The sequence below is a fragment of the Lagopus leucura genome, unplaced genomic scaffold, assembly GCF_019238085.1.
Source record: "Lagopus leucura isolate 7727_CA_CO unplaced genomic scaffold, USGS_WTPT01 Super-Scaffold_100021, whole genome shotgun sequence".
Classification (NCBI taxonomy): domain Eukaryota; kingdom Metazoa; phylum Chordata; class Aves; order Galliformes; family Phasianidae; genus Lagopus; species Lagopus leucura.
Genome location: NW_024962274.1, coordinates 1969331 through 1994804, shown reverse-complemented (window position 1 = coordinate 1994804; position 25474 = coordinate 1969331). Strand labels below are relative to the sequence as shown.

Below are 25474 nucleotides of genomic sequence, written 5' to 3'. Positions count from 1 at the left end.
AGGCTGGAATGGGCTGATCCCCAGAATACCTTCAAACCTCACTGCCAGCTGAGTGAATAGTGCGTAGACACCACCTCATAATGCTTTTTTAATGCCATTATCAATAGCTATGCTTCACCCATTGAACACCAATAGAGAGAAACCATGAGTCAGAAGTGACTCAGGAGCACCCATTATCTACAAAAAAAATAAGCATGCACTTAGTATGTGTAGTACTGAATACCACAATTAAGTTAGAAGGCCCTTGTGAGGGGAGCTGCAGGAGAACAGACACCCCTGGAGCTTATAGTATTATGTAAAAACGTTATGAATAACAGCACCAATTAATGCCAGCGTCCTGCTGTGCTTTGGTCTGTCCTACAGCCCCCATTACTGTGCTGAAAGTCTCGTGTGCTGGGGGTTAATCCACAAGGTATTTTCCTACGCCTCTTGCCTTCTATTGAAGCAAGGGCTTGTACTCAGTGGGTTTCATACTTCCATTTTGTGCAAAAATTGCAGAACCTGAAATACACCTCCCAGTTCAGCAATTAGAAACAAGAGGGGTGAAAGTTTGCTGTGTAAAACCAAGGCCAGTTTAAACCTCAGCCCCAAATGACAAACAGCTATGTTATTCAGACCCAGGCAGAGTACACCAAGTCTTACCCAGCTGGATAGAGCTTTCAATGAGCTCAAGTACTTTTGCTGGATTCCCTGGAGAGTTGGGCATACAACCACTGTTCTCTCAAAGCCTCCAGCAGCACCATGCACAATGCTTTCCCCAGACAGCAGCACAGAGACAGCAGGTGGGATCAGTAGTATACTAGGGTTCTTTGCAGTGCTTGTGAAATCCCTGAGCTTACTCTTCAAAGAAGAACCTCTCAGAGATGACCTGTGCTAGTGAGAGCTATTCCCTAGATTACAAACATTATAGTCCTGAAGGATTTAAGATGTTCAGAAGATTGGAGAGTCCTAGAGACAGACCTCTTATTAGTAGAAATGCTACAATACAAATAGCACCTAGAAGAGCATGTTTAAAAAAACGTATATGTACACTGCTTCTGTAACAGCAATTCCACATTGCTAAATTATCTGCAACTGCTTCTATAGAAATGTACACAGAGAAGATGAGGAGCTTCAAGAGTTTATGCTTCCCCCATCAATGCAGAAATGTGCAGTCCCATAGCAATCAGGATTGCAGGGCTGGGACACTGATCACAGCATTGTAGGGGTTGGAAGGGATCTCCAGAGATCATCGAGTCCAACCCCCCTGCAAAGCAGGCCCCCTACAGCACGCTACACAGGTAGGCATTCAGGTAGGTCTTGAATACCTCCAGAAAAGAAGAATCCACAACCTCCTTGGCAGCCTGGTACAGTGCTCCATCACCCTCACTGTGAAGAAGTTCCCTTGCATACTGGTGCAAAATTTCCTGTACTCAAGTTTATGGCTGTTTCCCTTTGTCCTATCCTTATGGACTGCTGAAAAGAGGTTGGCCATGTCTCTTCGACTCCCACACTTAAGATACTTATAAACCTTAATAAGATCACTTCTGAGTCTTCTTTTGTCAAGGCTGAACAGACCCACTTCACTCAGCCTTTCCTCATAGGAGAGATGCTCCAGGCACTTTATCATCTCTGTGGCCTTCTGCTGGCCCCTCTTGAGGAGATCCCCATCTTTTTTGTACCCAGAACTAGATACAGTACTCCAGGTGAGGCCTGTCCAGGACAGAGTAGAGGGGGAGGATCAACCTCCCTTGACCTGCTGACCATGCTCCTTTTAATGCACCCCAGGACACACTGCTGGATCATCTCCAACCTGTTATCCACCAGGACCCCCAGGTCCTTCTCCCCAAAGCTCCTCTCCAGCAGGTTATCCTCCAATCTGTATAGATACTCACAGTTACTCCTTCCCAGGTGCAAAATTCTACATTTTCTTTTTTTAAACCTCATCTGGTTTATTGCTGCCCAGGTCAAAATGAAAGGCTCTATGTTCCATTCAAATTGAATCCAAGCCTGTGTTACAGGGACCAACAATCAGGAGGGAGTGAATGGAGAAGAGGAAAGAAGCCCTGTCTTGGAATCTAGGAAATGTCCCATAGGAACTGGATCAAGGAGAACTGGCATGTACAAAGGCCGCATTATGACAAGGTGCTGGCTGCACCCCATCTGAAGACCCCAGACATAGACCCTGAGATCAGGACTTCTGTGGTTCATTACAAGGCCATGCAATCACAGAGAAAAGCATATGTATCTTTGGTCTTTCTGGTGCCAGGACAGTAGAAAAGCTGTAGGGAGGCACAACTGTCCTCTGAAACACATGGGACATAGACCCAGCCTGAGCTCCTCCCAGTCCCTGGCCTAACTTCTATATTTTTTGTGGGTTTTTCTGTTCTGTGGGTGGGCTCTGGATTGTGATTTTTTTGTTTGTTTGTTTTGCTAATGGCATCAAACATTTCTTAGGGAGACATATGATGGCTCTTGCCGATCAAGGCTTGAACTCCTGATAATTTTTTTTACTGGCAATTCCAGCTGTAGCTCTTTCCAGAACCTGCCCTTTGGGAACTTCGATTTCTCTCCTTTCCACTTAATGATAGTCAAGGCTGCCTTGGCTTGCTTCAGCTCCTTCACTTTGCTCTTCTTGATGACTTTGTACTGCACTAGAATAACTTTGATGTTGCCCTTGGAGGCCATATTCTCTAGACCAGCCTTGAGCTCCAGCAGGGCCTGTGTCCCCTGCATGACGTAGTTGGGGCTCAGGACAACAAGCAGACGTTGGCTTTTCTGGATGAAGCTCAGGGTTTCGTCTGTGACAACTGGGAGAAAGAAACATCAGGGTGGTTAGTGATGGCTGAGAACAGGCTGCTGAGCTGCTCATCTGATTCCACATAGCTTTTAGAAGGGGACGATGAAATACTTCAGATGCCCTTTCCAAAGACCATGCTGGTGATTCTCAAGCTCTGCAAGAACTCCTAGCGCATGGTCCAATAGAGGAACCTCTATGTTTCTTGTGGGTTCATGTACTTTGGAAATATGTTATATCAACAGACTTTACACTAGTTGTTCCTGTTGCTACCATTGATGAAAGTAGATCTCAGTGTTGCTAAAAGTGACATGTAAACTATTCAGAGGACTTTTAGTGATGCGTCCAAAAATGACAAATATCATGGTAACTGTGGATCATCTTTGATTTTCTAAACCTGCACGTAGATTGTCCTTAGCCACCTTTCTGTAATTAATGTGAAAATCCCCTGTAAGCACAAATCCCAGTGCTTGCTCTCTCTGCTGCAGGGTCTCCCACACTGCACTGTCAACAGAATGTTCTTGAGTGGTCAGAAAACACAATGGAGAATAAAATAACACTGACAGGCAACTTCATTTAGCTGTCAAGCACATTTGATTAGTTCCTGTCAGCAAAGTCATAGGATAATCAATCTCCTACTGTTCCTTCACCAAGGACAACTAAGTCTCCCAGCAACACAGATGTACACTCCAGAGGCATGGCACCAGCTGCCACAAGCTATTTCCTGGTCTGCTGTGCTTCCTCAAGAAGATAAGTCAAATCCTAGCTCAGAAGCAGTGGGGAGGATCCAGCAGCATTGCTAATTGCAGCCACGAGCCAGCAAGATAGACCTCAGCTGGGCTGGTCCTCAGAGCTCGCTGGATTGAGGCTGGTAGTGGCAGTGAGCTGGGATAGGAGCACCTTTTAGTGATGGCGAAGGGCAAGGGAGCTCAGGACTGCTGTGCTGAAAAGAAAACGAAACTCTCCAGAGGAAAGAGTGACATGAAGTTGGTGAGTATGCTTCTGGCCCACAGCAATCTTAGGCAGCTGAGAGGTGGAAGATGCTCTGTCAGTGCCAGTTTCACAAACTTCCATTCTGGGTGACTTTCTGCATCCTATATGCAACAAGATATTCTTAACCATAACAACTAATTTTTATGCTATGTTAGACATAGATTTTCTAATTCATGAAGGTGAGTAGCAGGCCTCCTGGGAGGGCATGTTTTCATCTCAGAGATGCTGGTAGGGCACACTCCACATCTCCCTGAAGCAGGCACTGCTGGTTCTTCCAGGCATTCACTAATGCCCTATGTGAGCTAGCAGCCCAGTCCAGCATCACACTTCTCTATTTACTTATTTTTTAAAGCCTTGACTTTATCCCCCTTTCCTAAAGCAGCTCAGAGGTTGTGTGAATGTCAGTGGATGTTTCCTCTGCTGATAAATCAACTACTCCCATACATCACTCTTGGAGAAAGCAAGTGAAATGACCACAGCCACTGCTTGTTCCAGGCCATCAGAAAATCTTCTGTGGACATCCGTGACATTGTCACATGCAGCAAAAACATTAGAAGATACCAACAAAAGATTGTTCTTGGAGAGGGGAAGGATAATAGCTAGTCTGGAATGACCAGCTCTTATCAGTTACCCCTGCAGGGGGACTGGAACTTGATCTTTAAGGTCCCCTCCAACCCAAGCCACTCATTCTATGAGTTTATGATCAGTACCTCAAAGAACCAAGAAAGAAGAGGAGCTTCACAGGCCCCTGTGAAGTACTCACTTCCCCCAGGGAGGCTGTCTCTGTCGAAGATACACAGCTTGTACCCAAACTCATTTTCCAGGACTCCTCGCAGTGTCAGCAGCACAAATTCTTCCTCCTCCGCGTTGCGTGCATAGGAGACATACACATCGTACTCCTTCCCATCTGAGCATTGAGAGAGTGCAGAGAAACACAAACAGCAGAAGAAACACTTGTGATACTGCGCATGCTGAGTCTTTGATTTTCTTAAGGGGAAAGTAAATATAAATTGTATAGTTGATATATATATCAATTGGAGCCCAGGTCAAGACATCAATTACCATAACTCTAAGGCAGCAATGCTGCCTCTGATTGCCCAGGCTGAATGTGAAGGTACCCAGACACCATTGGGCTGCTGCAGACAAAAGACTGCAGCAACATCACCACAAAGAGAAATTCCCAGTAACACAGGGGAGATGTGGTCACACTGAGGAAGAAGGATGCTTAATCATCTCATCCTTTTGGATGCCTTCCCACATTTTAAAGCAAATAGCTCCTGATTTGAGAATCCCTGCATAGAATCAGAGAAGCCAGGCATTTACTTATAAAACAAGCCTTTTAACTCTTTACCTAAAATGGTTTCATCTGTTCCAAAATGAGCTCGATAGAAGAGGACCATTTCAAGCCAATAAACATGATAGATGACAATCAGCACCACGACGAGCAGGATGGTTGCTCCCAGTCCACAGGCCAGCTCCACAGTGTACTTCGGTGCTGCAACTGGATGCAAAAAAGAACAAGAGGCCAGGTTTACCAAACGGGCTGCAACTTCAGCTAAGCAGGATCAAACATGTGCTATATGTAGTCAAATGATGCAGAGGAACACCGGGAAATAAAAGCCAAGAGCCAAGCTGGCCCTTCAGACAAAAGTGGCCAAACCAAAGCTTGTCTGGCGGGACACGTGACAGCAGACCCATAGATGGAAATCACTTGCATAGCCCAAAGCCAGGATATGCAACCTCTTTGGGCAACACATACTTCTAGAAGAGTCAGCCAAAGCTCACCTGCAACAACATAAAGGCCACTGCTTTCCCTCCCCATCACACACCCACAGTTCTCATATCGCAGCCCAGAATGACAAAAAGGATATAACTAGCCTTGACCTGACCGTTTCCTATCACAAAGGAAGAATCAGTTCATATCAGAAAAGCTGAAGCGTTTACAAAGACAACCCTGTGAGCAACAAAAAAAGATCACAGCCTCCCTTCCAATTCATATGGTATCTGTCATGATGCTGCTGCTTCTTTGTGTTATGGGCAGAAAAAGCTGCAATCCTGGACAACTTTTTTTTTTTTTTTTTAAATAGTGACTCATGTGGCAGCTCATATGCATGCTGGCAAACTGCATGATATGAGTAGTGAATGGAAGCATCACCAAATTTCAAGATCTATTAAATTTTATTGGAAACTTAATTACCAAAGAGAAAACGCAAGGAATTTAACAAGTTTCATTAGGTGATGAGCAGCAGAAGTACAAGGAAAAGAAGGGAAAGCATCCAGAAAAAAAACCAGGAAATTTATATAACCTAACGTAATGAAATAGCTGCAGCCAACGTATACAACTACTTGCTAAAAACTGGAAGGTAAGTGGAAAGGGGTTAGGTTCTAGGATGCCTGGTATTCCTATGCCCAGTAGAATGGTCTGCAGTGAGCTTAGTTCAAGGTTGTTCTGCCAGCAGTGCTTGAGGCCGAATCTTGCAAGTTTCTGTGGAACAGAGCAGAAAGGAGGGGTTGTGAGTAACCAAATCTGCTCAGAGCAAACCCACTCAACTGCTGCAGGAGCAAACGTGGGAGGAAGAGGATAGAGCAGACCAGTTCACTAGATACAGCACTTAGGCACTGCTGTCTGGGGAAAGAATTTGAAGGCTGCTACATATACAATCATTATCATCACAGAAGAATTATGCAGGGTAAATGCACTAGCAGATGGCCTCAGTCTTTCAGTTCTGTTTAGTCTATTGTTCCTTCCTAGTGATCCAGAAAAGGTTCATTTCAAATGAATGGGACTAAAAATGAAAGAGGACAGAGACTAAGAAAGAAGAGAAAGAACTCTTCTAGAATAGATCTCTGTGAGCTTTCTCATCCTAACAGGGAAAAATGGGAGGAAGAACGTGTCTAGCATGATCTCCACAAGGCAGACCAGAATCTCATAGAGAGAAGGGAGGTGAGGGTCTGTTCTACAGCAAGCTGTACTGAAGCTCTAGATGAGGTTGATAAAGCAGCAGAATATCCACTTACTCATGAAAACTTATATACCTATACTAAAGGCGCAGTACTTATTTCTGAAAGGTGGGTCTGTGAAATAGGAAGAAATACCTTTGAAGAAAAAAGATGTAGGAAAAAAATGCACTCTGAATAAAGCTTGAACAATCCATGCCTATAACAGTGAGGTGGTTGTATCCAGATTGGAGCATTATCACAACAAAGAGTAAAATCACAGAGCATCGTGGTCAGATCACCTCACTTCTCATGTAACGTCAGAGTGCAGTGCCCCTTCTGCAGGATGCCAGCAGGCAGTAAGTCTCATACAAAAAATTAATCTGAAAACATTTCAAACCACCCAGTTTGCATCAGCTTGAGTATACATCAGCTGTAGTACACGGATGGTGTGAGAAAGGTTCTACCCCTCTCTTTCTCACCAGCCAGTAGACCATGGCACAGGCATATGAGACATGCATATTTTGATCTCCACCACCAAATGTAATATCAGCAGCTATAATACATCTATGCATAAAGAGTAGTGTGTGTTGAAAAAAAAAAAAAAAGCCTGAATGAAATAATCGTTCCCCTACTGTTTTGCAGGGCAAGGCTTAAGGCAGGATGGACAGCCCAGTGTGAATGTACCTCAATTCATCACCAAGCTCTGCAAGTACTTTACCTTTCATGCGCACTATGGCCTGGCTATGGCCTTCCCCTCTGGCATTTCTGGCATAGCAAGTGTAATTGCGTTTCAAGTCCTCTGGTGTGGCTTTTGCAACTGTTAGAGTCCTTATGATAGTTTTGTCTTCAAAACTTCTAGGAATTTCGCTGCAAGAGGAAAACTAGAGCATTACATACTTGAACACTTAGACCTTCATCCAGGTCACTGATGCGTAAATTGCAGAAGACTGAACCCAGTACTGATCCCTGGAGGACACTGCTATCTGCAGGCCATCTAGACCACCAGCTGATCACAGCCCTCTGAGTTCTGCCATTCAGTCACTCACTCATTTTTCCCCACTGCAGATGTGTTGATTTATGTTAGGAAAAAAAAAAAAAAAAAAAAAATGCTTGTCTACAAAGCAATAGATTCCATGAACTCAGGATTCCAACTCCACTCCACTTTCCCTGTGCAACCCTGGATAAGTCACTTTGAAGTCTCTCTCTGCCTGAACTTACTGTTATTCTCATTTTGCAGCTATTTCCTTTTGCCTTTCTATCTTCTACAATGGTTTGCAAACCAATCAGGTAGCCTTCTATATCTAATTCAGCACCCAGTAAACAAGTCTCTGAGCCTCATTTGGATTCTTCACATAATTGAATCTCTCTGCACTCCTCCTAATCAATACTACGCATAACACTATCATTTGTTTTCAGCCTCTGTCTCTTGAAACATTTTGTCATTTAAGATATTTCACAGCATTCCTCTAAACAAATCTGTGTCTGCCTGTTTCTGAAATCTCACAGTACCATCAGCTGTTTATACTGGTAGTAGAATCTGAATGGGTGATGATGAGAAATGGGAGACAAAGCTCCCACAGTCCTTTCTATAAAGCAAGGTACATGCTTAAATGACTTCTCCCTGGAGCTCACTGCAGCACAGAGCAGACACACAGCTTCCTGACCGAGGGGGAAGGTGGAGATCCACACTCCTTTCCTTGCAAGAGAAAAATTAGACTTGTATTTGGCCCCAGTATCTGCAGTAGAAATGTAAGAGCAATGGGATCTTAGGAGATCTGACACTTCTTGCCTTGAACCATCTGCCTACAGACTTCCCTCGTGATTGAAAAAGCCACAGATATGCTACAGACATTTCTAGCAGGGCTATGGTACTGCCACCTGCACCCGTACCCCTTTGCAGGACCCAGGTCAGAGTTAGACAAACCAAGTGTTACCTTTGTGTGACTTTGGCATCCATGATGTCATCTGTGTTCTTTCCATCTACCGTCCACCATACCTCAGTCCGAGAGTCCTTCAGAAAGGTGAAAAAGACCTCACAGGGCAAAACAAGATCATCTCCTGGGAAGAAATGGCCACAGTGAAGTATTACAAAGCACAGGTAGCACCACACTGAGCTTTCCAGTGGCCCTATCAGACTAAACTCTGCCTCCCTTTAGGAAGCAAAAAGATAAACACATACTTTCAGACATTTGATGTCTGTTTAATACCCTGGACATGTTGACTTGTGACATGAATAAACAGGAAAAAAAAATCCTGCTTTCCTAAATACTCCAGAAATTCCCTGACTGCACCAAGTGACTGAAACAGAGCTGCTCCACACCAACCACTTCTTGGAAACCTTGGCAGTGTTAAGCATTCCAACTGCACAGGGGACAGTGACCCTAAAGAGAAGAATTTTGGTGCGGAAACAATCCTTCAGGCACTCCACTTCCCTTCCAGATCAGGCTTGGAAGCCTGAATATTGTTATGGTCTGCCCACAAGTCTCACAGAGTGTGGCAGAAGCCTGATCTTCTGAGCTCAGTAGTGCTTTAGAGTGAAGACTGCTGGTAATCATCACCATTGGCATGACATTTATTACAGCAGTGTAATGGGACACAATCCATTCAGCATAGGGAACTGCTCCAAAGAGCTATCAGTCTAAACAGATGGAGTAGAGGAAGTGGTGTAATATCCCACTACACAATACTGTAAGGCCAGCAAATGGAGAGCTGTCATTAATTAGGAAGTAACCAGAGGGAGAGGAGATGAGCAAAGAAGTGGCCAGAAGGCAGAAGCCACAAAGGCACTGAATGAGGGAGGGTTGGAACAAACCACTGCCAGGGTCAGGACTGACACAAAGTCCTACAGGAATTGCTCTAAGTAACTAAGAGCTCTCATTTCATCTGTTTCTGCAGCTGCTCCAGTTAGCTGGAGTCCTCTATCTCCATGCCTGAATATTAAAAAATAAAATAAAATCTGTGTGCACAAATTAACTTTAAAGCTATGCCCTCCTATTCTGCCATGGAGAACTAGCACCCCTAACCATCTGCCAGACAGCTTGTGGCAGCTGCTCTGCTCAGTGAAGGGAAGCACTGGGAAAGCAGAGGGAGAGGAGAGTCTCTGCCTGGCTGGCCGTGCATCCCTGTCCCCTAGGGATGGTAGGCATTGCCATTTACCTGCTTCCAGTTCGTAGACAACTTTTTCATTTGGGGAGGTGAACTGCGGTGGCAAGGCCTTGTTTGGAGATCCTGTGGGAGAGAACAGAGAAGCCCCTGCAGCTTTACTCACAATGCCCCCCTGCCCTGGTACATATGGTGCTATCTAATTTGTGATGTGATCGTAATGCAGAATTTCAAGCAAAGGGAAATCTAGTCCTAGTCCCCAAACAGTGCCAGATGCAGATTTTGAGGCTCCTTCGAAGTTTAGATATGTCTAGATTCAAGGTTCAAGCCCCCCCATATCTGAAGAGCTCCATGTCCCCTGAGACTCAGCATCTTCCATGAAGTACAACCTATGCCAGAAATTTTTTTTATTTCTATTCCTAAAAAAAAAATAAGATGTCAACATCAACTCTCATCATAGGCATTTAATCATGCACTTAAAGCTGTCATTGTCTTTGCACTCAGAATTTGCTCTATGATGCTCACTTGGTTTTTAAGCTCCATCTACAACTCACTGGCAGGTTGGCCAAACACTTGCCTGTAAGTGCAGACTTGCCCATGCACTGGCATGGATAGCTGAAATCCCATCCATGAAAAATCATTCTAGCTCAGCACAAAGGCTTTGAGATTGCAGGGGGATTGGAACAAGCAGGCTATGATTGGACAATCCCATAAATAATGATGAGCAAAGGGCACTGGAGACAAAAATGAGTGTCAGGGTTATGCACTCATGTGCCAGCAGAGGGTACCCCTGACCACCTCATGGGCTGTATCTCACCAGTCAAAGCCTGGTTACCCTTGGTGTTCCTTTGGGGGTATTTGACATGGCAGTGAGTGGCGCTTCCAGCACAGCATGCCCTGGACAGTCAGGGAAGGCTGACCCCAGCAAGCCAAAATACAGCAGTAACAAGTCAGCTGGGTAACACAGACTGAACACAACCACAAACAGATCCCGTGACAGACTTGAGCGGTTTTCACCACTTCCGTTGTTATCCACCTGCAGCTTATACTTTTTGAAGTCATTCTTACCTACCACCTTCATCTTTATGGTTCTGGTGAGATTATATGTTCTTCCATGGTCCTTGAATGTCACAATGCAGGTGTAGTTCCCTTCATATGCGCTGCGGACAACGCCAATGACAAGCTTGGACCCTTGAGGATGTCGTTCATTGAAGCCATCCACTAACCTGCAAGACTAGAGTCAGGCAGAAAAAGCACTTGTGTTTTGGGACCCAGAAAGTTCTTGGTTTAAATCCCACTACAAATATTTGTTTTGAAACTATAAACATGATGCGAGACTTGGGTATCTGATGCAGCTCAGGCCTAAATGCCACGAACCCTGAAAATACTGGAATGCCAACTGGTTTATTAACCTCGAAAAAGAGGTGATGAAGCAGATGATCCTAATAACTTTATCCCACCTCAAATACAAACAATTTCAAAGACATATATAGCTCTGATCTAGAAGTGCATTTGCAATCAAGGTGAACACCTCTGCAAAGTGAAGTAAAAACAGACAAGGAGAAAAACGATGATGTATTCACAAACGGATACCAAGAGTAAAGGACATGTCCCCCAGTTGATGTCAGCATCTCTAACGCTTTCAGGACTAATCATGCTACCCTGACTGACATCAATTGTCGATGAGGCCCCAGAATTGGCAAATGGCAAACGTGAATCTATAATACAAAAACTTTAGTAACTCTTCTCTCTCTGCCAGGTGAGGCAGGAAACCTCAGCCAAGTACCAACCTAGAGAGCCCTTTTCAGGAAGCAGTTAAGCAGATGATATCTTCATTATCATAAAACCCAAAGATATGCACATTTTTAAAGAGATTATTTCTGAATGGTGCATTTCCCAATGAGATAGATCCTAATGGGGCAATTTAAGACAGGGGTCATATACCATTTTTAGTGTTTTTTATTAGGCATGGGATGACTTGCTGCCTGAAGAATGATTTCCATGGGGCTTTGTGTTTCATCCTCCTAATTGATTGTTGAAATGTGAATTTCAATGAGCAGTACAAGTAAGACATTTCAACTATCAGAATGAAACTGTTCCTCTTGGCCACAAAAGCAAGCTTTTCCTGAAGGATTTCAGAGCTGGATATTCTTTAAATTTTTAATTTTTTCTTTTAAACAGAAGATATCCGTTGCCAACTTTCTTTACTATTAAATTCACTCATGTAGCGCCTTCTACCTTGAAATTTGGAAGTGCTTTACAAGCTGTTAAAGAATTCAGTAGCACAGCCCCCTGGCTAAGCATCCCCTGAGAATTCCTTACTCTCTCTTGACTAAAGACATCCATCTAAGGAAAAATACTGAAGTAAAAATTTAATACAATTTAGCAGTAGTTATGTAGGCATGAGCCTGAGGATGGCTGGAAACAGCCTGACTATCAGAATGGAATGGGATAGGGATGTCTCCATCTTTAGAAAAGAGGTTTGCCAATTTGTGGCAAATAGCATCTGTGGTCCTTGAAGAGCCCCACTCTACAACTTCATTCCCTGACCTCATGAGATTTTTGGAGGAGAGGTTTTTCTCCTTAGCTTACAAAATGTTTTTTATCCTTATTTTAGTAAAAAGGGAACAAAGTCATGATTTTGTTTACAGGAATAGCAATTTGCCTGCCATGTAGGTCAGGCATAGTACCAGCTGAAGTTCCCAAATCCCTTACTTGAGTCTTCTCCATATATACACACAAATCAAAATATACATATATATACACACACATATACATATATAATATCAGTGTTTGTTCTCGTATCCAAAGACAGTTTTACCCTTGAACTCAATGCAAACAAAGCTCTAACTGTAGCTTTAGTAACATTAACAGTTCAATCACTGGACAGACTGAAATACAGCTCCGTGGTTCTCACCTCAGACACTGCTTTTTCAGATACAACACCAAGTCCCCCCTCTGCCCAAATAACGACAAAAGTGCTTCTCACCTGGTACCACTTGATAGTTGGTGTTACACTAGCAGGGTAAAACCCATCAATGTCTGGACATACGATCTTTTCATTAGCATACTCCAGGTAGAACATCTGCTCAACAGGTTTTATTGAATGACTCACACAAGAGCCTTGGTCTTTCGGAACAACCTCCAAAGGAAAGGCAACTTTGCTGCAGTAAGTTGTGTTTCTAAGGACAGAGGAGGAGAGGGCTGATTAGACAAGACTAGCTTCCTCCTATAGCAGGGTAATGAAATAAAGATCACATCTGCAATCATTATTGGATGCACCATTTTGATGAAGCATATACAGCCTTAGTTGACTCATGTACATATGCGAAAGGAAGCTCCAGAGATGGCCACACCACCTCAGAAAAGCCCATAAACATGACTAATAAGCAACATACACTCTCCTGCTCATAGAGCAGATAATAGCATCAAAGACAGAATGAACATGAGATAACACAAGGAAGATCAGAAAGAGCCCCTGTGCTCAGTGCAAAGCAGCTGCTGTGTTCATTTTGTACCACACTTAGAGACACTTCTAATTTCCTAGAAGTCTGGATCTCATGAATCTTTGCCAAATTATCATGCAGTCAAAACATCACCCTTGCATCTGAAGCTATTTTTACTCTAGACATACAGATCACTTCTTAATGGTGAGTGCCTATGGATTTTGCCATGGGCTCAGCAATAATACTTTCAGGGACACTTGTAGTTAGTAAGAAGAGGCACGTTCATTAATGCTTGCAAGGCTCCAAGCATTATTACAATGTAAATTGGCTCAGTGCTGAGTGGCCTTATAATCGTAACGTTCTTTTCCCATTAATGCTTATGTAAACACTCTTCTCTCTACAGAAAGATCCACCACTAACAGCACGGCCCCCGTGCTCCCACAAAAGTCCTGCGATTACAGAGGCTGTGCCACACAACCTACCTGAGCATGCACGTGTAATTCCCAGTGTCATTGAGGAGAGCGGGCCAGAACCAAAGGGTGTCTTTCTCCTTACTGATGCGGTTATCCGGGAGACGAAAGTTAATAGGCTCCTCCAGATCTCGGTCCTGCCCAATCCTGTACCAGATCAGGGTTAAGCCAGCAGAATGAGCTGTGCTGTAGTTGTACTTCAAGAAGGTCTCAAAAAGTGGGCATTTGATCTTGGCGGGTTCCCCATCGTAAATCTGGATCTGTTTCATGGTATCCACACCCCAGTCATCACAACGTTCTACAACCACAAAGAACAAAGTGCCTCAGCTTGCAAAGCTACAGAAGAAAAACTGTTCTGCAGTTCTGCACCCACTCCCTACATCCTTGGTCCTCCACCAAAATGAGAGGCAGAAAAATCCATTTTTTTCAGGTGAAAACAAACTTGGCTTTCACAAAGCACATCAAGAATATAGTGTTCAGCTCTTGAGAAGTTGTAAACATCTACCTTCCTTCATACATTTCCTATACTTTCCTGATTCTCACCATGTATTGTCCTGATGGCAGATAGATATGGCAGGATACTGTTGTTACCAGGCTTCCCGGAGAGCTCCAGGAAAGCTCAACCTTAAACATTACTGCAATGGGAAGATAAGCTGTGGGTGAAAACAATCCCAGAGGTGTCTGTTTGAACAGAGGTGCCTGAACTAGAGAAAACTGAACACTGCAGATGTTAATCCTGTCCGTAGAGATAGGGACCATTGACCTGGACTAGGGCAGCTAGGAATGAGGACAGTCTTTTCTGTTGTGGATTTGTGTGACCCCTTTGCATGCTATGCCGAGTACAAACACTACCAAGTGACACACAGTGACTATTGCAAAGTCTAGGAAGGGAGGGTGAAGGGGCTGGGGAGCCAGCGTTGAGGAGACAGCAGGAGGTTCACTTGGGGATCACAAAACAGCTCCCGGTGCATCCCCCAAGTGCCATCCACAAGGATCAGCACAGCTCCAGGCAGACTCAGACTGACAGAAATTAAGCAGCAATAAAAAGCAGCTCTAAAGTGATTTTTTTCTTAGGGTTTTTTTATTTATTGCTTCCAGTGAACAGGATCAGGACAAACAGCACACTCACCATCCATTTATCCTCCATAAGCTCCTTTTCACCATATTCCTCCCACCTAGAAGGATGCCCTGTCACAAAGAGACACAGAGCAAGCAAAACAAGGCGCCAGCTAACCTGAGAGCAGTCTTCACTGTCCATGCTACCAGGGCAGAGGATGCACAGCGTGCTGCCCTCGCACTCCCTGCAGCAGCCAGGAAGCATTAGATGTCAGGGCAGCCTGACATCTCAAGAGTCCTAAATGAGTCCAACAGATAGGGGTGCTGCCTGCAGCTGCCCTAGGAAAGGCATTGCAGCACACAGCATCCACCTCAGAGTCAGCACTGCAAAGCTTCTCTAGTTCACAGATATTAGAGGAACATGGACAGAGAGGAAAAAACAGAATACAATATGCTCTTTGAGCCCAATTCTTCTGAACTGACTTCACAGGCCCAAAGCAGGATTTCTGGCATTTTATCTTCCTTAAATAGACAGTGGGATGTAGCTTGGCCCCAAATTCATAGTTAATTAAAAAAAAAAAAAAGCAAAGAGAGGAACCTTTGAGAAGACAGCCCCACAGCGCTTTAAGGCAGCTCCGCTAACTCGTGGCTCAGTGATGGTTAGTCATGGGGAGGCAAAATCTGGGCCAATAAGAATAGAAATGTTTTCTGGCTGTTTCATACATCATGTAAATGCAAACTGCACTGCTCCTCCAGGGGTATCTGGACAAAGAACAAAACGGGCTGGCAGGAGGTGGTGAGACGAACGACAGCCCAGGAAACCCAAACCCCAAGCACTGGAGAATGCCATAACCCAGCACCTCAAACACACAGGTACTTCTTTCAAAACTAAACACCAGGCAGGATCGCAGCTATTGCAGCCAGAGGCAAGACTCATTTTGAGAGACCAAAATGAGCATTGGAAGCCTTAGACCATGCATGGTCACCCATCTCCACCACAGTAGAAAACAACCTGGAAACCAACTGGAACCAGTACGCTGGATCTCGCTGGTTAAGCTGCTGTTTTAGGTCAAGCTTCCACGGAGCAGTAAACAAGACAAATGAGCCTGCCACTGACTGTCTGCTAATTGCAGGACAAAGCTTTCATTACCATTCACATTTGTTTTCATACAAAAAGCCTCTCCCTTCAAAAGGAACGAGGTCTCCCTGCAGACCTGGGGCTGTACATCAGGTCACGGGGTTCTCTTTCCTGCACCTGACTTTGCAGTGTCCTCACGGGCTGCAAAATGGAAAATTGTCCTCATTACTTCAAATGGCAAGGCTGGAGAGGAAGGAAACTATATAAAAAATTACAGTACTGAAATTCGTGGAGTAAAGATCAATGAATTTTGCAATCGTGACCAGCTCTTATGTTTTGCAAGAGTTCATAAATCAGCATTGTAAAGCTACTTACCCGTTCTAACTGAATGAGTAAATGAAAATAAAATACATTGCTTTTGAGTAATGCAGGGGAAGAAAAAAATACATCATTGTATGGGCCTTGTTTTTTTGAGTTGAGGGAGGAAAAAGTCTGTTGTCCTTTACTGTAAGAGTGGCACAAAGGGATTTTTGGCCAATTCAAGTGACCTCAGGGATGCCATCACACCACGCAGGTCATGTTTAGGTGTGCCCTGCAGCACAGCCCTCACAGAGCAGTGCCATCACGCATTGCTCACCACAGCAATGTCAAACAGCACAGGCTGAGTGAGACCTCCTTCACATGCAGACCAAGGCTACAAGTTGTGGTGCTCCACACAACTTCCCTCCTCCCTGTGCCATGCTGTCAGTAGTACTGGCATTTCCATTTTGGGGCACCATAATGTTCTGCACCCTATCCACTGTTTAACCCACAATGGAGATTCAGAACCTGTTTGCTGCTTATACAGTATGCAGATGCTTGGAGGTCAGTCAACACTGGAGGCAGCTCAAAATGTCAGGACATCACACTGTACCTCAGCTCTTACTGATAAACGTACATTCATACACTGATACATACACATACATATACTGATAGATCCTGACTCCAGTAATGGTATTCAAGAGGGCATCATGAAAAGAACATGCAGGAAATACACAAGAACTCAGCTCTAGTTATTGGAAGCAGCCTAAACTTGAACACTGCTCTGTCATTTTGCACCCATTCACACTTATCCTTACTAGCTAGATCTAGGAAACGAGTTTCTTCTCTCTTAAAACATTTCCTACACTATACTAAACTGCTGGGGTTAAGAGCAGCTCCTGATTAAATCAAGTGGGAGCAGCACTCACGCTGACTTCAGAGCTTCACTTGACAAATGGAAACCCAGCAAAGTGATGGGTGCACTTGCAGGTGAATGAGAAGTTAGCTCCAAATATCTTCCTTGCTTGGGCTGTGTTTCAGCTCATGCTCATGGGATTCATCTACTGCTGTACAGCAGCTTCTCCTGTTAGAGAAACTGAGCTGTCCCATTTCTGAATCTGCTGCTTAAACATCAGGCATCCCAAAACAGACTCATCTCCAGAAGCCAAAGAAAGCAGCTTCTCCAGATGCAAAGTAGAAAATGAAAGGAGAGAAAACTAATGATGTTGCTTGGCTGCACAGAAGTGAGCACACTTTTGGAAACCTTTCCATCCCTTAATTTACTGCAGCCATTCACTCCTTGGGAACGGAACTGAATACACCCATCTGAAATGCTCCCTTCTGAGATGCATCTGCAGCACCTATTAGAACACAAAATCAGTGCAATTATTTGGATTTTCAAGGTGACACAGACTACTGAACATGTGGATAAAAACACACCAAGAAGTGCTATTCCTTTTCCCTGTTCAGCAGTTCCACGCAGTCATTTCAAGTATACTCACAGCACCTCCATTTAAAGGAAAATTCTCCAGCAATGAACTTTACCAGCTTCACACCACCTCCACCCCATCTCTCCCTTCCCCTTCCCTGGGGCTATGAACAAAAGGCTTCCACTAGTTATTTCTTCACAGAAGTTGTAAAGAGCCACCCTGATGACAGGGCATCCATCATGCCCGCACTAATTACTCTGCCACTTGCCAAATCAGTCTCTAATCTGCAGGAGGGGGCCAGACAACGTGCAGAGCAGGGCTGCCACTTAAGAGATGCTCTTCCCCTCACAGGAATAAAGGATGGGGCTGCAGCACCTCACAGCTTTCTGCCTTCTTCTGCAGTACTATCTTTAGGCAAAGCTGATCCATTCTCACCTCTGCGCATGGAGGGCAGCCAAACCAGCGGTTAGCTTGACACAAGCGTCAGCATCAATGAGGCAGAAAGCTGGTCCAGGAAAGCAATTAACTGAGAATTAATCATTGCCACCTTAAAAAAAAAAAAAAAAAAAGCCTCCCCCACCCTCTTTCAGGCACACAGCAGTTTGCAGTGAGTGGGAAGCAGAGGAAGTCAGGCTGAATGGAGGAGCTACTCTGAGAGCACTGGCGGTGCCAGCTGTGGCCAGCTGCCACGCGTGGGAGCTCTTTCTATGCACACCCATGCCAGGAGCACCCACATCTCCACTGGGTCTGCAGTTCTGCTTTCACACACGCATCCTGCACAAGAGCATCGCACAGCAGCACTCTCTGCTATAGAGGGTGGTTCCGCAGCTGAGAAACACAGTGGCATAGCAGGAAAGCGATTCCCACTTGGCTCGTACCCCACCTGATGGTGCAACGCAGCGGAGGGAGGGTGGCGCAGAGCACAGCAAACGACTGATCTCCCCAGGCAGATCCAAGCACACTGAAATCAGTGGGAATTGGAAGGGCTCACGTTAACCACATCTCCCAGTGCTCATCTGGCACTGCTGTGGTGCCCTCATGGAAGCATCTCCAGAGGGTGCTGTGGATGGAGCAGCATCTTTCTCCGAATGGTTATCATTTCAATAGGCAGAACAGACAAGAAAGGAAAAAGGAAATAAAATAAATAAAAAAAAAGAACTCCTTGGAATATACGATTCAACTTGTCCAAAAGCATTTACACAGCATGTTTCACTTTAGATTCTGAAAGCCTAGCTCAAAGAGAAGTGATCAACCCATAATGGAGCCCACTGCTCCTGACTAGGAGCATCCTGACCCAGCCATGCACAGTCTGTAACACAGAGGAGTGGCTGTTGTTTGTCTTAAATCTCCTGCACAGCAGCTCTATGCCTGCCCTACCTGTGATTAAAGCTGTGCTTACTGAACGTGGCAGAGTATTTTGGTTACCTCCAGCAACTGAACACAAAAAAAACAAAGCATTTGGCTTTCTCTAGCAAGCTTGACATGTTTTCCTGGAGGAAACCCACGAGATCAAAACAATGAAGGTAGGGTATGAACTGCTTCAAAGCCTGAAGGAGAGGCAAATAGCTACTTTCCATCTCACTTCATTCAGGGAATTGCTGCGTAAAGCAGAGGAAGAGAGAGAGGAAACAGGACAGTCTGTTGCAAAGGTATCCATAGGAAAAGCAGCACAAAGAGGTGTCTGCATGTTTAGTGCCATGACAAAGCTGGATCTGAGCTGGTAGGGGCTCTTCCACATGCCTGGGACTTCAGGTCCAGGCCCAGCTCCTAGCTCTACCATGGACTTAAGGAATTAAAGCTGTGCAGCCTCATTATAGCATTGAGCCAGGGTAAAAGATACCACGCCATCAGTGCAAAAGTGACTACTGAACACCATCCCAGTGACACTCCCCAAATGAGTCCCCTCTTTTCTTCCACACATTTTGCACATCGTGCAGAATGTAAAGTGAGCCATTTGCACAAGATTTGCCCCTCACCACCCCCTGCAGCCAAGCAGAAGCAAGCTTTTCTTCACTCTCCTGACATGGCTCAGGCTGTGCAGAAGGAGGATGAAGGCTGATGCTATGTGCCCTTACCCTGCACACCTCTGTTTCACAGCATTTGTCTCCACTTCAGGGCCATGCAACCTCAGCATCACACCACTTCATGCACACAGGTACCATAAAAATCCATAACTGCAGTAACTCAAACTGGTATGCATGGTTATAAAATCACCTCCTGAATTAGGACAGCTAGAAGCTGAGATGGAAGAGTAGGAGGAAGTCAGGAAATCCCAGGAGAAGATGGTGGGAGAGGGATTTAGTCTCTTTAGAAGACAATAATGCAGTTTAATCTATTTTTCTTTTGACTCTACACACTAAAATAAGCTCCTCAGCTTCTGGGGCTGTCACAAATCATAAGGAAAATAAGGCCACTGGAACCTCATCAGTAGAATAAGAGCGATATAGTAATAATCCTGAGGAGCTGCACAGCGCTTTCCATCTTCAAAGTGTTTTACAGACAGTAATTTATTAATCTGCAAATTTCCCCTGGCCACTAGTAACTGCTCAGTGCACAAATGGGAGCTCAAGAGCTGGTGCAGCAGGGGAGCAGGAGGCAGCATCGACCTCCCAAGCCAGAACAAGGATGCTGGCTGCTCAAAGCCATGGCTGCAGGTGTCACAGCCTATGCAGGATTTGACCCCATGCTGGGCTCACCCTGCCATGCAGCCTGCCTGACAACCCTAGAGCAGCTTTTGGAGGAATTTCCTATGCAAGGGGTTGCTTCCTGGCACTGAAGGATTAAAGATGCACTCCAGTTATCTGTTAAGTCAGTATCTAACATGGGCCAGCTGTGTAGGAGAACAAAGGGGTAACATTATTTTATATTCATGCTGGCTGTTTTGCTTTTCAACTGGCTTAAAAAGAGATGTAAAACCAATGTGTATCTGCATCACAATGATGATGTCAAAGAAGTCATTACAAAACTGAAATTTGGTTTACTGGGTTTTCCCATCCTTTCTTTGGCTATCAAAACACCTGGGTCATTAAGCATCCTGCAACACAAGCACAGAGATCTAATACAAGAAAAGCAGAAGACCCTGAATAGTATTGCAAAGCGTCCCAAAGATCACATTTAAGGAATTCAAACCCAGGCATTGCATACCATACATACTTTAAAGACCAGAAGAGATGCGCCCATCATGAGCAAGCAGCAGGCTTGGGCATCCAGCTGAAGCAATAAAACCTTTCCTTCTCTTCTCAGGATGTTTCTAACCCAGACTGTGTCATTACCTTCCCTACCTTCCATTCTTCCCAAGCAGATCACGCCCTGGAACAAACCTAATCCACATCATTAGCTGGGGCTCAGCTCCATGCTAATTGAGCCTGCAGAGGTGCCAAGGCATGGTTCATACCCATACACACAGAGACAGCTCCTATTCACTACAGCATCCTGAAGATGGGCACCACAGTACCTGAAAAGCTTCAGCAGAATGTACCTTAAGTATTCCAGGAAGGCAGTGCCATGGGATGAGTGCCCCACCTGCAGCTATGCAGTGCTTGGATACCAGCTCATGTTCCCTCTTGAAATTCTACTACTCTGGCCCCAAGAATAAAACAGCTCAAATGCTGTACTGTTATCAGAGTACATCCAGCTTCCCACAGACTATTTGTGGCTTTGCAAGGGTGAAATGGGCTTCAGCCTCAAGCCACACAGCATAACAGAGGGCTGCCCTCCATCCAAACAGTGAGTCCTGCAAGCCCAATAGCAGAAGCAGTGCACATTTTGACAGCCCAAAGTGCTTTAAGACACATGCAAAGAAGAAGGGGACTCTGCACCATTCACAGACCTCCAGAAAATTAAACATGAACACTATGGTGGATTTGCTGAAGGAATGTGCTTTAACTGGACATGTCCCATGCATCACCCTTTGATGCTTACGTCCTTGTAACACTCTACAAGGGCTCTAACCCTACTGATGACTGCAGCTGACCCAGGCCTGTAGTCCTAAGGCAAGCCAGAGAGAAAAGCCTTCAGCCTCTGCACGGCAGTACCTACTATGAAATCATCCCTAATCATTCAGGAATGTACAAGATTATAATCATCCAATAACTGTTTATCAGCTCGGGGTGTTTTATCTGCTCCTTTGCCAGTGCTGCAGTGGGACAAGCGCTCCCAGGAGACCCGTTAAAACCCCAGGGTTCTTTCTGAACCTTGTTCCCTCAAAGCCACGGCTTGTTCCTTCTCCCCTTCCTCCCCCTTGCCTTCTGCAGATCGTGCTGTCTCCTTCCTCCCCCGAGGAGGAAGCCCAGAGCTGAGGCACACACAATCTGCCTCTTCACCAGCGCCCGGCTGACTGCGTGCCAGGGGAGCCGCGAGCATGACAGCATATTTCCTGTCAGGAAAGTGACTCAGTGAGACGGCTGCAAGAGCTCCTCTTACCCAAGAAGTTCCCCTTTCCCCTCACGTTGCTGAGGCATGAGTCAGAAGCTGAGAGCCAGAACTTCAGCCCCCTCCAGAGCCACGCAGGAACAGCGAATTTTAGGTTCGAACCCAGGTCCTGCCTGTATCTCGGTGACAAAGTGCTGTCACATGCCTGGTTTTGTCCCTTCCAGACTGGGAATGACAATGCTGACCAAGCAGAGGGCTCAGATTTGCAAAGCACCGTTACTCGGAGGCTGGGCTGGCTGCTGTTTGCTTACGTACCCATTTATGCTGCACTCACAGCCACTGCGTGTGAGCCTTACACAACCCCTGCAGCCAACCCATGTGTATGTGCACTTTGCCAAAGCACTCTACACACAGCCATTTCACCTAGGAACCACACAAACACTCCAAAGGGCTGCAGCCAGCTTTCCTACACCACCCTCAGCCCTGCACACAAGCCATGTGAGCACTCACCGGAGCCGCTGCCCAGGGGCACCGCACACAGCCACAGCGTCACCAGCAGCACAGCACCGACCATCTTCATCCTGCAAAGCACACCAAGGGCTCTGGTTATTTCACAACATTTCAACTCTGCAGGCATTTAAAAAAAAAAAAAAAAAAAAAAAAATCTGAGCATGTGTGTTTATTCTTCCACCCACTCATAGATCTTTTAGTTCTTGTACTTTTTGTTGTTCATGTTTGTTTTTCTATATTTCGTTAAGAAATTCATAGCAGTGTTGTCCTGCCTGCAGGCAGCCCAGGAGGTGACAGTTCAGAAGAGGACTCCAAGCTCACTAATTCAAGTCACTGGAACAGAGCACGAGCCGTAAGTTTGCTGTTGCCTGATACACACAGCAGGGTATAAATCTTAAGCTTTGACTCCAAAAACAGAGGTCCTATGCTGAGACCTCATTCTGCCAGTGCACATGCTCACTGTTCAGAGAAAGCACAGGAAGTGCTGAAGTACGTTTGCACCAAACACAGCTCTATGCAACCAACGCCTACACCATACCAGCTGCACGGCCCCAGCCCTGCAGGGAGCCCCCAGGATGAGGCTGCACATCATTCCCCATCCAATGCTTCCTGGGTACGAGCAATGAGTCCCAGACTCAACATGCGGTTCAGCAGTGATCTGAACCAACATTTGTGCTTGTAGTGCAGCACCCAAAGGCAAGCAGAAAATCCCCAGCTTTCCAGCTCCTGCTGCAGAGAACAGTTCCCTGTAATTTGAGATAAACGTACGCTGCCAATTTCACTTGCCACGTGCTCTGGAATTTGGCATTCAGCTCTCGGAGCTGCTCACTCATTAGAATTAAAGCTTCCCTGCGTTTCTAGAGATGCAACTTAAGCTGCTACTCATGAAAGTTGACGTACTAGATGCTCTCATTAGTGGAGCAAAGTACCATTGGATTACAAAGGGACAGTACATGGTTAAAAGGATGAACCTGAAACAGCTAAGCTCAGTCAGGCAGTGCAGTAATGAGCACAGTACCACTGACAGAATCATGCTCCTGACAGGGAACCAGCTGCAAGGTGTGAAGCCACCCTTAAACACGTTCCTCACAAGCCTCTGTATACCACACACATTATGGAGAAGGACCTCAAGCAGAGGCAGAGAGCAGCTAAGATCGCACAGATTGCTCGTACTAACAAGAATGGAGTGTGTAGACCACTCAAAGCTCAGCAGCAGTTATTTCATCCTTCCTTTCCAACGAATTAAAAAAATCATTTGTACAATTTTCCCCTGGGTTGGGCTCATCTCTAAGAGACAAAGGGAATCTGAAGCAAGCCTACATTTCCCCACTCAGCAGGCTGCACTTGAACTCTATAGGTAGCAGGGATGGAAGCAGCTGGGAGCTGGTCATCCTCTTCTTCCTTCATTCAAACTCAAGTGGCCTTCACTGCTGCCACCTATAACCACCAACACATAGGAAGCATCCATAGGGAGGAATGAAGATGAAGGGCATCCATCCTTTGGAAGACTCTAGAAAAGATAAAACATCTTTCTGTCGTCAGACTGGGGAGAAAGAACCAGTGTGCTGCACCTTTGGTGGTATTTCAGTAACTTTTGGGAATTGAGATGCTGAAACAGAGGCAGTAAAGACTGGGAGGGGAGGGGAAATCATTTCCTTAATAGATATCTCATGGTTCATTCTCCATTTGCCATTAGATTAATGAACAGTGTGTCCTAACTTAACCTTCTTTCCCACTTTTTCCATCCTTCTTTTTGTACAAATGTGTCTGAACTCAGCCCTGGCTTTGGAGTTCCTCTCATTTACATCAAGGCCATTCACGTGGCCTGAGGCCAAAATAAACTCCATTTCACTCAGTGATACCCAAGCTCTGTGGTGAGCTAATATTTACCTCCATTAACTGCTCCAAAGAGTACACTCCTTTCAGCAGTCTCAGAACCACTGGGGCTTCATTCCCCCAGGCAAGATACCTAAAATCCCCACGTTGTGGGGGCAATTCTTGGTTCTCGCTCTATCCAGCTATAAACATCAGGATTTACTTCTGGTTCAGTCCAGCCTCTCCAGAGCAGATCGTCTCAGTGAGGAGAAATATAGAGCCTGTCAGATCACAGTGGTTCCCCTATTAGTGGAAGGGGCTCCTTGGCTTCTCTGACAGCTCTCAAGGGTGGGAAGGGCAGCAGAAGGGGCTGAGATCCCTCAATACCACCAGCACTGTGATGCTGCAATACAGATAGGCCAAAAATCTGTGATTTGCCCCAAAAACGTGTTCCCAGGACAGTCCTGTGGTCACATTTCCCCAGAAGGATGCGACTCCGTCAGCATCACCAGAAAAAAGAACATTGCAGCCATTCTGTTGCAGATGGAGGTGGGTTTTGTAACACTGGAAGAACATGATGCCACAGCACAATAACTCACCCGCTCTTACCGGGAACAGAAGAGACTTTTCTCTGCCTTTTCCAGCAACCTGCTTTTTTGTTTCATGACACCAGAGAACATGTTGTAGTTCTGCCAGTACATGACACAATCGCTGCCCAGTTAACTGGCTGCAACATCGTCATCTCTGGCTGCAATCGGAGGAGTCAGAGGCTGGAGAGAGCAAAGCCCAACCTGCATAGGAAGGGCTCCCCACATCTACCTATCGAGGCCACAGACTCTCCCCCAGTCAGCAGAGAAACCACACACAAAGCAAATGCCAAACACAGCCAGGAAAAATTCAGTGAGCAGAGGAGCACATGGCTCAGAGATCACACACAAGCAGACAGCAGGTAATCAGAGCTGCCAGGAGAAGGCTGGAGAGCTCAGATACATCGCCAGCGATCCAGGAGTTTCTCAGGAGACCAATACACTCTGAAGTGTTCTTAATGCCTCCATAAATTAACATTTTAATAATAATTCATAGAGCAATTAGGGAAAACAAGTCATCACTGCCATTAATAGAGCTCTTAAGGAACTTACTTGATGTTTTCATTTTGTTTTGGGTTTGTTTTCTTTTTGTCTCTGATC

At 45.4% G+C, this 25474-nt stretch overlaps 1 protein-coding gene across 4 annotated transcripts in view; it reads right to left on the bottom strand.

Moving 5' to 3' along the window:
• The window catches only part of LOC122183934 (interleukin 1 receptor accessory protein), a 40877-nt gene that overhangs the window by 4713 nt on the left and 10690 nt on the right, over window positions 1-25474 (bottom strand). The window contains exons 1-11 of one of the 4 annotated variants that reach the window (XM_042878421.1): window positions 23793-23936; window positions 22473-22543; window positions 13740-14025; window positions 12801-12993; window positions 10880-11045; window positions 9866-9937; window positions 8644-8767; window positions 7428-7576; window positions 5121-5270; window positions 4533-4676; window positions 1774-2789 (exon numbers count right to left, since the gene is read on the bottom strand). In XM_042878421.1, the coding sequence (XP_042734355.1) occupies window positions 2422-2789; window positions 4533-4676; window positions 5121-5270; window positions 7428-7576; window positions 8644-8767; window positions 9866-9937; window positions 10880-11045; window positions 12801-12993; window positions 13740-14025; window positions 22473-22543; window positions 23793-23863 (1794 nt within the window). In that variant the 5' untranslated portion in view covers window positions 23864-23936 and the 3' untranslated portion in view covers window positions 1774-2421. Of the gene's footprint in view, window positions 1-1773; window positions 2790-4532; window positions 4677-5120; window positions 5271-5925; window positions 6255-7427; window positions 7577-8643; window positions 8768-9865; window positions 9938-10879; window positions 11046-12800; window positions 12994-13739; window positions 14026-22472; window positions 22544-23792; window positions 23982-25474 lie in introns of those variants that run through there. The other 3 variants (XM_042878419.1, XM_042878420.1, XM_042878422.1) reach the window with 3 other exon arrangements.